General features: G+C 49.2%; 1 protein-coding gene across 4 annotated transcripts; it reads right to left on the bottom strand.

Annotated features, from left to right (window-relative positions):
• Window positions 1–1,603: 1,603 nt before the first annotated feature.
• On the bottom strand, window positions 1,604–10,742 carry dyrk3 (dual specificity tyrosine phosphorylation regulated kinase 3). Of its 4 annotated transcripts, none has more exons than XM_048254839.1 (3): window positions 10,574–10,742; window positions 7,843–7,958; window positions 1,604–3,519 (listed from the first exon to the last, which is right to left on the bottom strand). In XM_048254839.1, the coding sequence occupies exons 2-3, from the start codon at window positions 7,924–7,926 to the stop codon at window positions 1,855–1,857; spliced, it is 1,749 nt and encodes a 582-aa protein (XP_048110796.1). In that variant the 5' UTR covers window positions 7,927–7,958; window positions 10,574–10,742; the 3' UTR covers window positions 1,604–1,854. The 4 variants fall into 4 exon arrangements, with proteins under 4 accessions (XP_048110796.1, XP_048110797.1, XP_048110794.1 ...); XM_048254840.1 differs by having other exon boundaries at window positions 10,616–10,739; XM_048254837.1 differs by lacking the exon at window positions 10,574–10,742 and adding an exon at window positions 9,275–10,567.
• Between the last annotated feature and the right edge of the window lie 3,709 nt (window positions 10,743–14,451).

The following is a 14,451-nucleotide window of genomic DNA, read 5'->3' as shown; positions in this document are numbered from 1 at the left end:
GCATACTTATGAGACAGCCATCTGACCGGACTGGACAGACTGGAAGTGCAGCGGAGCCCTTGGTGCTGAAGAGCTGGCTACTCCAGAGCTGAGTAGCGTTAGCACGGCTACTGCTACTGCTAGCCCCAGAGGACCTCTCTCCCAGAGTGGGCGGCCATCTTTCCTCTCTATCTATCTCTCTCTGGCTGAGAGCGAGAAAGGGAAAAAAAGCTCTCCACTCTGCTGCTGCAGGGAACAGAGAGAGTGGGGGATGGGCAACTAGGTCACAGCAAGAGACTGCCACTGCCACACACACACACACACACACACACACACGCAAAACCAACCCAGCAGGCGACACTGGGAGTCTACCCACTATACCACAATGCGTCCTGACAGCAGGCTAGCAGGCAGCTTTGGAGCTTTGGAGCCCACCTGCCCTCACTGACCCTGGCAAGGTGACCCCACAAGGTGGAGGTGGGGGGAGGAGGTGTCAGTCTGTCTGGCGAGGGGGGTTAGCGGAACGGACAGGAATAACTGACTCTTGACTGCTTCAGACCCGTTCTGCTGGACACTTTGTAGCAGGAGCAAGGGCCGGCTGAACTCCCCCGTTACCATGGTTACACATTGCCAATTGGACAGGTTGCCAGGGGCCAGCAGATGGTTTGGGCGCCAAAGTAGCGCTAGCGTGTCTCCCGTCAGCCCGTCTGTCCTCACATTTCCCAGAGTTCATTGCAACCAGACTGACCTGACAACTTCTTTTGCTCGGCACATGGATTGGAGGACACGGGACTCCCGAAATAACCTCTCCATCCTACCCCCCACCGCTAACTACCCCCACGGGTGGCAGGAAGCCCTACCCCCCCCCCCCCCCCGCCACCTGCACTCCTCGCTGAGCCCTCTTGGAGCTTGATAGATCACATGCACGGTCTGTTGAGGACAGTTAAGAGTTGCATTGTGGAAACCCCATTAAGAAGAAAACAAGAAACAAAAAGCAGAACATCACCCTCTCACACACACACACACACACACACACACACACGTGGCTGCTAAGACTAGCTGTGCCCGCCCTGTCCGTCGCTGGCCACCGCGCCGGGGCACGCACGCACACCGCCGGAGACAGGAATAGGTCGTGCCATAACTGTGGCCTGACTCACACTGTAACGCGAGATCCCAGGCGCACATGCAAGCGGAGGAGGAGGAGGACAAAAGAAAAGGCTGACTTCATTACAAAAAACAACCTGTGTACTTTGGGCTAGGGGTGCCTAAAACAAACAAACAAACAAACAAACAAACAAAAAAACAAACAGTGGCCAAATCATTTTTTTAGGGTTCTAGACGTAACACTTCACCTCTGAGATATTAGTAAGCACACGCAAAAACTCACAGGGTGCTACTAATTTCAACAGTCTGCTGAGCCCTTAGAAGTTAAAACGGCCGGTCAGCCCTGAAGAGGGTGGACAGACGCATAGAAGGTATTTAAAAAAGTACAGAGTGGCTTGACTCAAGTAGAAAGACTAGTGTAAAGGCCTGCTTATGCAGGCTTGGTGCAGATAAACAGCAATACAGGTTTCACCCACATCAACAGCATTCAATTCCAGAGACAGGTGTATAAAAACAACCCTTAAAAACTCACAAACCTTTACAAAGGCAGTTGGATGAAAACAAACACAGCATTGATGAAATGTAGTATAAAACTTTTTTTTTTTTTCTCTTCATGTCCATTTTTTTTTTTGCTTGCTTTAAAACCGTTGAGTGTTAACCACTCAAAACCGTGAAAAAAACAAAAAAAAACAAAAAGAAACAAAAACAAACAAGTCTAAAAAGCAACACCACAAGTCCACATCCCTGAAGGGGGTTTGGGGGGGCCAAACTCTACGAGACGAGTTTGGGAAGCACAGTGCGTAGAGGTATGCTCCCGCCCGAGTCGCCCATCATGTTGGTCCGCAGTTTGTTGTTGGCGGGCGCGATGGCCGGGGGCACCTTGGCCATGATGCTGGGGAAGGACGTGCTGTGCTCCGTCACCCGCTTGGGCACCAGCGGCTTCTCGCCCACGCCGGCTGTGGGCACGGGCTTGGGCAGCCGCTTGTAGAGCCAGGGGTGGCGCATGGCCTGCATTGGCGTCATGCGCGTGGCCGGGTCCCAGTCCAGACACTTCTTCAGGAAGTCGATGAACGTCGGGTCGTCGCAGCCCTTGAGCGCCGCCGCCCACTCCTTGCTGCCGGGCGGCCCTCGCATCTTGCCGCGGCGCGAGCGCGTCCCGTTGAGCACCACGGCGCCACTGGCCAGCGTGCTGGCCGAGCAGTAACGCGGGTGGCCCTTGGAGTTGATGAAGTTCTTGGCGCGCTTGGACTGCTCCAGGAGCTTGGGCGGCGGCATGCCCAGGATCTCCATCATGCAGGCCAGCTGGTCGCCCTCGTCCTCGCCGGGGAACAGCGGGTAGCCGGTCAGCAGCTCGGCCAGGATGCAGCCGAAGCTCCACATGTCGATGGGCATGCCGTAGCGCGAGCCCAGGATGACCTCGGGCGCACGGTAGAAGCGCGACTGGATGTAGGTGTAGACGCGCTGGTGGTCGAAGCAGCTGGAGCCGAAGTCGATGACCTTGATGCCGCTGCGGCCCTGCTGCTTGAGCAGGATGTTCTCGGGCTTCAGGTCGCAGTGGATGATCTTGTTGCGGTGCAGGGCCTCCAGGCACTGCAGGATGGAGTGGGCGAACTTGCGCACCAGCGGCAGGCTGAAGCCCTGGAACTTGTTGCGCTTGATCAGCTCGTACAGGTTCATGCTGAGGAGTTCAAAGGTCATGCAGATGTGGTTGCGGAAGGTGAAGTGCTCCAGCATGTGGACCACGTTGAGGCCGCCCGTCTTGTCCTGCTTGCGCAGGTGCTCCAGGATGCGGATCTCCTCGGCCGCCTGCCGGTGGAAGCGCTTCTCGTTGCGCACCATCTTCAGCGCCAGGTGCTGGTGCAGCTTGTGGTCGTACACCTTGGCCACCTGGCCGAAGCTGCCCTTGCCGATGACCTTGAGGAACTCGTAGCGGTAGGCCAGGTGGTCGTGAGGCACGTGGATGTAGCCCCCCTGGTCGTCGTCGTAGCCGCTGTTGTTGGAGCCGCCGGCCACGGCCTGGATCTTCTTGGCGTTGGGCCCCAGGAAGTAGACGTCGGCGTAGGAGTGGATCTCCTGCTGCTCTAGGGGCGTGAGCTGCTGCCGGTACTGCTTCAGCGCCTGCTCGGGGGTCAGTGACCCCGCCGGCGGCTTGACCGCGGCCTTGGTGGCGGCGGCGGTGGTGGCGGCGGACGAGGAGGTGGTGGTGGTGTCGCTGGACTTGCCGGAGCCGTTGCTGTCCACGCTGCGCTCCTTGGAGAGCGCCGGCTGGCTCTTCACCGCCACCGGAACCCCGTTACCCACGGTGACGCCGGTGGTGCCGTTGCACTGGGCGAGGCCGTTCAGCTTGCGGTTGTACGCGTCCTCGTAGAGGTACTTCACCTTCATCTGAGCAGTGCGAACCCCATGGTGATCCTTCATCATCGGCTTATTCACAGTCTGGACAAACAACAGAAAACAGAGAGACCATTAGCACACTGTGACTTCCCATTTGTGTACTCTTTTGTGAGTGAACAACAAACACTTTGTACTATAGTCCAGTTTAAGAATAACACTTTGTACTATTGACCAGTTTAAGCAAACCAGTCATAATGGCCAACACACAGAGCAATTCCACCCATTAGAATGCTTCTCGGTGTTGCTCTGTGGTGTATTTGGCTAGTGCTTTAACAGATTGAGTGTTATGCAAAGTCTATTTCCAAGAGAGAACAGAGTAAAGGCAGTGTCCATACAGTACAGGGTGTGGTGGGCAAGGTGTGGTCATTGGGCAGTCCCAGCAGGGAGGCATGTAACACTCCACTCTCACTTCTCACTTCGGTACGGAGGTATTTATGACCAAACTGAGGACAGGCGCACAACACTTTGTGACCGTGTGATTCCCTGTGAGTACACCTTGGACTGTGTGTGTGTGTTAATCAACGCTTCATGTCAAAGCTGTATTGGTTGTTATAATAGCGCGCAGTATGGGATTGTGGGCTTGGGCGCGCACACACACACACACAGGGGGCATGAATTAAATGGCACAGACTCATTACAGAGGAGATGGGCTCCTCCAGTGCCTGTATTACCGTCGGCATGGATACAGCGCTGCGTTGGCCAGCCATTGATTAGCAGCAGGTGACCGGGATTTAATCAGGTCACGTGCAGGTAATCAATACCAGGCACATGCAACACTGTAATAACCAGGAAGCCCCCTCTGCTCCACAGACACACACACACTCACACATTTTAATTATTCATATTACACACACAGACACACACAACTTGTGATTCCTGCTCAGCTGGTGGGAGGGCTTCTCTCTGGGGCTGGAGTGGCCTTGGTGATAGGGGGGGCTGTGGTGGTGGGGGTGCGACTAGACAAGCAGGGGATGACAAACTGGTTGAACAGGATGTTCTTCCTCTGAATGCATGAAGCCTGAGGGCCAACCAACGCTACACTGAAGTGAGGCTGGCGACATGGAGAAACGGCCGTCACATACCACTGTTTATCTCTCACACACACACACACACACTCACACACACAAACAGGGCCAGAGAGAATACAGACAAAACTGCTGCTGTGTTACGGATCATCTGTGTTTGGACCCCTTCAACAGCCTTTGCTAATGGAAAGAAACCCCCTCCCTCACCACACACACACACACACAATCTCTCCCTCTCTTTCTCTCTCTCCTAAAGATTACAGGGTAGAGATGGAGATTTATATTTACAGGAACTTAACATGCCGAGGAAACACAGCGACTACCCACAGAATCAGAGCTGGGAGAGTAATAACACACATGCGGAATGTACATATGTATGTGTGTGTGTGTGTGTGTGTGTGTGTGTGTGTGTGGCTAATCCATTATCTAGTCCGTGTTAACCTGCCAAATGTTCAAATTAGCCCAAGCTGCCCAATCCTGTTAACAGGACAATGGAGCGCAGAGCTGGACAGTGGACAGTGTCAGGACAAGGACGCGTGCAAGAAAGGAGGTCAGCTCGATACACCACCACCATGAACGCCATTCTACTGGGGCACAGAGACAGAGAGAGAGAGAGGGAGAGGGAGAGGGAGAGGGAGAGGGAGAGGGAGAGATAGATAGATAGATAGATAGAGAAAGGGTTGGTGAACAGACAGACAGAGAGGGAGGAGAGTGGGGAGGAAAGTGGGTTAGTGAAGACAGACAGAGAGTGAGAGAGAGAAAGGGTTGGGTGAAGACAGACAGAGAGGGGAGGGAGAGAGAGGCAGGGTGGCGGAGGTGGCCAACATAAGGAGGAGGAGAAGGAGAGGGAGAGGGAGGAGGGAGGGAAGCCAGACCAAAACACCAAAATAGAATCCTATATGTGCCCAGAAACGGGATTCCACAGCAGCGGGATTCCGCAGGGGCCGTCTCGTCCCGTTTGGGCTCGTCTGGACAGACCCACACACACGCTCAGTCATCATCATCCCCGCAGCACCGTCATACTAAACGCCTTCTGTGGAGATCAGAGGGCTCATGCTCTCGCACTAACACTGTGCCACACACACACACACACACACACAGAGGATTAGCAGATTTCTCTTAATTCTGTGTGTGTGGTTTTTGTCTGCTTTAGAGAAGAGACTGAAGGGCAATTAAAACCCATTTACTACTTTAATTGTGTCTGCAATGGAGAACACACACACACACACACACACACACAAGTGTTTCCCATACATTGACTTATTTGTGGCGGCCCACCACAATATCAACATTGACCACCACACAATGATTTTCCAGGTTGTACTACATTGTGCTTAAATCTGGTTAGCATCATAACCACGCTGCACTAATTTGTTAAAAACTGTTGCATTCAAGTTAATTCTGCAAACCAACCACCACAAATAGAATTCTGTGGGAAACACTGCACGCACACACACACACACACACACACACACAGCTAATCAAAGCTGCAGGGGCAGGGTCCATTAGCCCTGTGCACACCACGCTGTGGTGAGATTACATATTGAATGTGTGAGCAAGATCTAGCGGTCAGCTATTCTAGCCAGCTCCGGGCTCCCCGCGCCAGGCAGCCATACGTCAACAGGCCAGCGCTCCCTGCGCCCGTGGCAGCCAGCACACTCCCACTCGCCCGTGTGACCAAGCGCCTCCCACTTTCGCCCGTGGCCAGCCAGCACACTCCCACACGCCGTAATGAAGGCCATCCATCAGCACACGCCGAGGGGACAGGGACGAGATGGAGAACACACACACACACACACACACACACACACACACACACACACATCACATGCGCTGAGGGACAGGATGAAGATGGGGCCGGGGGGAGCAAGGTGTGTGTGTGTGTGTGTTACGTAACTGTCCAAAGAGCTGGACGAGGAGGGGAATCAATGAGACAGGCAAGAAGCCCTATGGGGGCGCAGCTCCAAAAGCAGAGGGCTGATGCATCCGAGACGGGGACAGCTTGGTCATGGCTGCATTACCCACTGCACAGCGGGGGTGAGGTTAAATAAGGGGGGGTTAAATAAGGAATGGGTGTGGGAGCGGCCAGCACAGACCACAGGACCCCACTGGACCATGGGTGTGTGTGTGTGTGTGTGTGTGTGTGTGGGAGCAGCCAGCAGGGACCACAGCTCAGCTGAGGATGATGCCCACTCCACCCCACACCAGTTTTTCCCCAAGTGTGTGCATGTCGTGTCTGTGTGTGTGTGTGTGTGTGTGTGTGTGTGTGTGGTATGTGTGTGCCCGGCCCCCGTAAAACCACCAGCAGCAGGCACATGCCAAAGGGATGACAAGCAAAAGCAAGCCACAACTTGATACAATCAGACAAACACACACACACACACACAACAATACACACACAAGTCTGACCACACACGACACACACAAAAACACACAAGCCCAACAAAACTTGACACACAAACACAACACACAAACACAACAACAGACAAACACTTAACACACAAACACTTAACAACACACACACAAACACAACACACAAATATAGAACATGCATACATAACACACACACAAATATAGAAATGCATACAGTATATGAAAAGCAATGCGGGTGTGACTGGGGAAATGACAAATGGCACACATAACAACTGTGAGTGAGAGAGTGTGTGTGTGTGTGTGTGTGTGTGTGTGTGTGTACGGGTAGTGTGCGTGCCTATCGTCCTAGTGCACAGAGCCACAGGAATGACAACTGTGTCATTCTTAGTGCCAAGAAGGCAGAACCCATGCAAAGACACACACACACACACACACACACACACACACACACAAACACAAACACGTTTTATTTGTTACTGGGTCAGATTTCCACTTTTCCACAGAAGTCCACTTATTCCCAACAATCTATTGAGCAGCGCGTCCTGCTCAACTGACTGGCCCCACGAGGAAACCAGTCTAGTGGGCAGCTACACCCCTCCCCTCTCCAACAGCCCCCTCCCAACACACACACACACACAAATACACAAATACACACACCCGGCCTGGAGAGGTGCCATGTGCCGCTGACCTCTAGGATGGCCCAGTTGGAGAGGGACGCTGGGCACTGGGCTGGAAAGTGTGTGTGTGTATATGTGGAGTTTCTGGGTTGGGAAGCAGTGTGTGCGTGTGTATACCTGCAAAGTGTCTGTGCTGGGAAGCCGTGTGTGAGTGTGTGTATATACTGAAAAGTGTCTGTGCTTGGAAGCTGTGTGTGAGAGAGAGTGTGTGTGTGTATACCTGCAAAGTGTCTGTGCTGGGAAGCCGTGTGTGTGTGTGTGTGTGTGTGTGTGTGTGTGTGTGTACTTACGGAGTGTTTGGGGAGCGGAGGGAGTCCGGCGGGGCTGTGTCCGTTGATGTCGGCGTCCTCGTTCAGGATGTGGTCCGTGCGCATGTAAGAGTCATAGAGGCCGTCCCCATGTCTCGCTGCGTGGTGGAGGAAAAACAGGGGCATTCAGATCAGAGGCCCATCCAAACACATCCACCGAGAAGAAAAATAAATAAAAATACAAAACAAAACAATGACCAAAGCAAGAGCACACAGGTATGGTCAGGTATCCATGTCTGCCCAGTACCGTCCTCTCCTGAGCTCTGCAAGTGTGTGACTGACCGACTGAATAAGTGAATGAGTGAGTGTATGTCCTTGCCCTGTCTGAGCAATTGGCTAAAGTGAGCAGCTGGACACTCAAGCAGCTTTATGAAAGCCGCAGGGGGCCGCGTAACAGCGCAGCAGGTACATACGTCAGAGCCCAGGCTGCTTACTCCTCCATGCCAACAGTGACAGACTCTCAGGAGGGGATGTGTCCAGAAAGAAGCCCTGCCTGCCTGCCTACACTCCCTACGCTAGCAGCCGCTCATTAGCGCTACACAGTCCGTCTGAGAGAAAATGAGTCACACTACAGCTGCACCCATAACCCAGTCCCCGAGAGAGAGAGAGAGACGCTTGTACAGTACAGTGCATTAGCCACCCATAAGAATGCAATAGGTTTCAGAGGAGGACAAACAGAGATACATTTGCTCAGTTTTCCGTAGCTTCCCAAAGTGCTTAGATGCTTCCATGACATGCATTCCGTCAGTATTATTAGGTAATGTGTTGTCACTACATATTACCTAATGCAGGTAAATACATTTCAAGACGATTGCATAGAGAGATTTGCCCAGCTGTCAATACTGTCAGGTAAGTGGGATAAAGCTTAAGCGTCTTAATACAGGACGTACCCCATGGAGAGTGTTCCCGTTCATAATCATAAACAGATTCATATACACAAGCACATACACACACTCACACAGAACTGCTGACAAAGGATTGAAGGCTTCTCCAGTGCCCGCACAGAACTTGATTGAGTTCGACGTCGCGCGCGTCAACAGTCGGGCGAGAAAAGTGAAAATGTGTCTAAACTTTGTTTGTTTTGTTTACGTTTACGCACCACCAAGTAGCTTAGCATGCTAACAAAGGTGTGATTGTGACATCACAGTGCCGAATGTTAATCGTCAGCGCTTGCCCGAGGGCTTGGGCAATCAGTGTTCGGACTCGCACTGCGTGCACCCGGACAGGACAGACTAGCTTTGTTTATATCTCTTAACACCCCAAAGTACCACTCACAGCAGCAGCAACAGCCAGTATGGTCTCCAAAGGGACACTCAACAATGGTCCTGTAACAAGGCAACCAGGCAAAGTTGTCGCATGCAGGCTAGAAAATGGTGACAATAAATAAGCGAAATGACACAGAGGATGACGTTACCTGCCGTGATGGGACCGTCTGGCTTTCTGCTTAATATCATCATGGCTGCAGTTTGGCATACAACCCAGCATCAAAATAAGTCCAGGATAAAAATGTTGCGGGGAAAGGGATTCAAGTGAAAACTAATTAGAAAACTGGTGCGAGGTGTTCAGAGGGTGAGGGTCCATTTGGATGTTGTGCAAAAACAGTTCGCGTTCTCCCTTTCAGGCTGAAGAAACTTTTTGGGGTATGTTCTGTAGAAAAGCATCCCATTAAATGATTGACTGTTCGTGTACAGCAGCAAACCAGCTATGTCCAGTTTCCTCGTTCAGATCATTTGCATGATCCGTTGATGCAGGTCTTCAGATAAGCCCGAGGTTTCAGATAGAATAAACGGCTTGTTGTTAAATTGTTTTCCAAACCCTCAAGGTGAACAAATCAAAGTAGCTAAATTCACCACTGTTTGCCACTTGTGTCACGCATTGACAATTAACTATATCAGCTTGTGTTATCACAGTCTAGATCACCAAAGCTGGTTACTTTTAGTGTTTATGAAAGAACTAAGTTTGACCTATCAAGTAATGGAGGACGAGGGGAGCACAGTTCAAGGCACTAAGTGGTCTGTGAAAGCTTAATTCCTATTAAATAATGCAGCCCTCATCCAGCTAAATGCTTACTGGCACAAGAGTTAACGTTACTCCCGGGCACTTCGTTTCGATGCCAACAGTGGTCGACTTGATATTATATTCAGATCAATGTTATTGAAAATTAGCTGTTAATTAGCAAGAAATCTACAACTGTAAAAATGAACTAGCTAAGTTAGTTAACTTGTCTTCTTCGAGGTCAGTCAGCCGTTATTTTTATGGCTACTCATTTCCCTGAGGGTTTTCTTAGAATGTCCGCTTTGTTTTCAACAACTTTGCCAACACGGATCCATGGACAAGAGATCAGTTTCCGTCAACTAGCAGCTGTACAAAAACACTCGTCCACAAAAGCTCCGCTCCTTAAGGCAAAAATAGTTGAAGTCCAAGAATTATAACGTTGTCGACCCCCGATACCCCGTGCCTCGCTCTGCTGTTGGATTGTTTTATCAATCCACAGAACCATCCCAACAAGGCGGAGAAGTTGACAGCAAATTCCAAGAGAAATCAGTTTTTCTGGTTAGCTATAGCTAGCTGAGTGCTAGACCTTAGACCAGACAGTTAGCTAGCCAGCGACTGCTAACTAGCTTGTTAGCAAGGATAGCTAGCTAGCAAAATAGTCCGTGCTCAGGACTGTTTAAGCGACTTATTATTGCTGGGTAGGCCAATCTCAACTCACGACATTGCGTCCAGATATGGTGAAGAACCGTAAGAGCCTTACGCAGATGCCTTCAGAATTCGTTTCAGCAATAAACCGAGCCTTCTCAGTCCGTCGTCTCGATAGCATCGGTCCAAATCAATTTGATTCCTTTGCTCGTTGCTAAGAGCGTCTTCTGTTGGCTTCACGTCGCGTCATCAGCCTAGAAAGTGGGGGACGGCATTATGCCGGCCGATAGGGCGTGGTGTGTATTAGATGCCATGAAGGCTCAGCATTACTAACACAAATGTGCTAGATATTCTCTCAGGCCATTTGTTTGACTTGTTGTTAAGATATTTTCCTACTAGGCTTTAGTGTTGTCTCATGAAGTTAAGCATAATACAATAAAGCTTTATACACTTCAGGCATTGTTTTGTGGTTTTCTACACTTCATTGTTATACACTTCATGCATTCATAGTGTTGAATCTCCATTTAAAACCTTTTCCAAGTCTGCTGTGTTGGTTCTTAACGAAGTGACAAATACAATTAAATATTGTCTGCCATACTTTCAAGTGTCCTTACTGTTCTCTGTTGAATCATACAATTACGTGGCTTTGTCTGAAACTAGTTTACATTTATGTTTGTGTAGGCCTATTTAGCATCCATATCATAAGAGAGACTACTACTACTACTACTACCAATAATAATATAGTAATATAATAATAATAACAATAATAATAATAATAAGAAGAAGAACAACAACAACTTTTTACTTGGTCATATTCACATTTAATCAGATCTGGAGTTTATCAGACTTTTTAAAATCAGATTTGCTCCCCTAGGTCAGGCTATAGTTCAACTTTGATGGTCTGAGTGGCAAAGAGAAGATGGCATGGCTGTGTTTACCCATGTCTACTGGTGGCATAGAGAAGATGGCATGGCTGTGTTTACCCATGTCTACTGGTGGCATAGAGAAGATGGCATGGCTGTGTGTACCCATGTCTACTGGTGGCAAAGAGAAGATGGCATGGCTATGTTTACCCATGTCTACTGGTGGCATAGAGAAGATGGCATGGATGTGTGTACCCATACTGGTGGCATAGAGAAGATGGCATTGCTGTGTGTACCCATGTCTACTGGTGGCAAAGAGAAGATGGCATTGCTGTGTGTACCCATGTCTACTGGTGCACACATGAACTGCACTGCAACGCTACGGAGACAGTAGTGAGTGCTATTCATAGAAGCCTCGCTGGTGGGAGAAATTGGCCCGTCTATATTTACCTTAACAAATAACATATTGACACCATTTTGGGAATGACCCCTTGGCAGATGACTGGCTGTGAAAGTTATCCGGCTGAGGGGTGGTGGCAGTGGTGGGGTTATTGGGTGTGTGTGTGCGTGTGTGTGTATGTGTGTGTCGGGGGTTATTGGGGGTGTGTGTGTCCATCAAGCACGGTGCCTCATGAGAAGCTGCACTTCTCAATTTGGTCTTGCCCATTATGATGGACACACACACCTGTGTCACGTTTGCGGCCACAGCATTAAAGGCCAGGGAGGTGCCCTTGACTGGAGACCACAGTCTTGTCCAAAATTGGGCATTTAGGCGGTGATCACACTGGCCAGCGGCAAGTCTCCTATTGTTTTCTATGGTTAGGCAGTGGAACGGTTGCAGCGCTAGCGTTGAACAAGCTGAGTGTTAAACTTGGTTCAACTTTCAAAGCGCAACGCGAGCGTATTCAATTGTCCGTTTAGGCAAACCGTTTGTGTTACTTAGGAACAAGATAGAACTTAGGTGGGGATCACATTGGACAGCGGCAAGTGGCAGCGACAAGCGCAACGCAACGCTCAGACCATAATAAGTTCTATGTCGTTCCCAAGTAACACAAACGGTGAATACTCTCGCATTGCGCTTTGAAAGTTGAACCAAATTCAACGCTCAGCTTGTTAAATGCTAGCACTATGCTAGCACTGCCACCGTTCCACTGCCGAACCATAGAGAACAATAGGAAACCTGCCGCTTGCTGTTGGCCAGTGTGAAGCCCCCTTTATAGTCTGAGCGTTGCGTTGCGTTGCGTTGCGTTGCGCTTACCGCTGCCGCTTCATTATTTCCAGTGTGATCCCTGCCTTACAGGGAAGTGGGAGACTTTGGCGCTGTTTGCCTGAGAGGTTTCCTGATCATGAGGCAAACAAAGAAGTGGCTTCCGATGCAGGTCACATGCTTACACAAACCAGAAACCAAATGAGGAACTGATCTGTGCTTTTCTCTGAAGTCATAAAAGTGCACTGAACTCCAACACTTTAAAACAACAAGGCCTTGGTGACCCTGTGGTGTTTGTCTTCCTGGACTGATGCTGCCCCCTGGTGTCAGCCTGGTGAACAAAAAGAAACGAGAAACATGCATCACGTTATACAAGGCTAAATTATATGTACTGTGATTTGTACTTAACCCAGCATTGTTTTTAGCTATGTATTAGTCTTTTTATTGAACATAGTATTTATTTATTTATTATGGTAAGCATGTTACCCTCCTGAAATGCACTTTTTAACTACAGTTTTAATATATTGTGAGTCAAAGCAATGACATTTTGTTCAGTGTGCATCTTGTGTGTGACCTGATTGACAAAAAAGTCAGTTAATCAAAATCAATCAATCGACACCTACAGTATATTTATAGGAGCTCTGGCGTGCAGACTGCCACACGGTACCCAATGGCAACAGAACAGGAAATAAAGGTGATACTTCTGCAGTTACCACTGTGCCAAATCTATTTCATGTATCTAATCGCTTCGGACAAAAGCTGCATGGCACTAGCAGAAAATATGTGTGGTATATGTGTGTGTGTGTGTGTGTGTGTGTGTGTGTGAGAGAGAGAGAGAGACAGAGAGAGAGAGAGAACTAAAAGACAGAAGCAGGAGAAAGGAAATATCAGGGAAGATCCGCTAAGGACGATAGAATGTGAAAACTGGAAAGTAGCTGAGAATTTGAAAGAAGAGATCGCCCTCTGCTGGTGACATACCTTTTCTACAACTGAGCTGCCCCAGCTGAATGCAGTCATGAGAAGAGATGTGTTGGGGAGGAGATGACTGGTGCACATCATTACTCTTTTTACCTTAAATCTTACCTTACAAAACCACACGTTTCCAAATATTTACCAATATAACTTTATAATTTTAACACTATAAAAGCTGCAATACTTTTTTGCATGTTCAAGACATTACGCAAGACCATTTTGAAGCCACTCTCATAGATGACGACATCAAGAGCATAAGGGGTAGTTTGGGTTAGAGTTCTTATTTCAATGTATAATTTGAGTAGAAACATAGAAACACAAACAAATATGGAATATTTATTTATGAAATGTTTAACATTAATGTCTGCTCATCTAGCTGTCCTTAGAATAGCTGTTTGTATCTCTCTCTCTCTCTCTCTCTCTCTGCCGCCAGACGCAGCTTCAGAGCCATGAGTCATGACTTATTGAAGAGCACACACTCACACACACACACACACACACACACACACACACACACACAGACAGACAGACAGCCATGAGTCATGACTTATTGAAGAGGAGGGCTCTTTGGGAGAGGATGCTCAAAATGTGAAGGGTATGGAGTTAAGAGAGAGAACTTCTTGTTTACTTTTAGAAGTGTGGATGCCTTGGATAGTTTTTGGTGTCTGCAGTCTGGTGTGGCATCATGTTTCTAAAATTAAGCTGTAATTAAGCTGTTACACAGGTAATTAATCTGTTACACAAGCAGAGATAATTAAGCTGTTACACAGGCAGAGGTAATTAAGCTGTTACACAGGTGGAGGTAATTAAGCTGTTACACAGGCGGAGGTAATTACCGGTAAGCTGTTACACAGGTAATTAAGCTGTTACACAGGCGGAGGTAATTAAGCTGTTACCCCGGCGGAGGTA

Source organism: Alosa alosa, chromosome 10 (assembly GCF_017589495.1).
Source record: "Alosa alosa isolate M-15738 ecotype Scorff River chromosome 10, AALO_Geno_1.1, whole genome shotgun sequence".
Taxonomy (NCBI): Eukaryota; Metazoa; Chordata; class Actinopteri; order Clupeiformes; family Clupeidae; genus Alosa; species Alosa alosa.
This window is presented reverse-complemented; position numbering and strand designations above follow the sequence as displayed.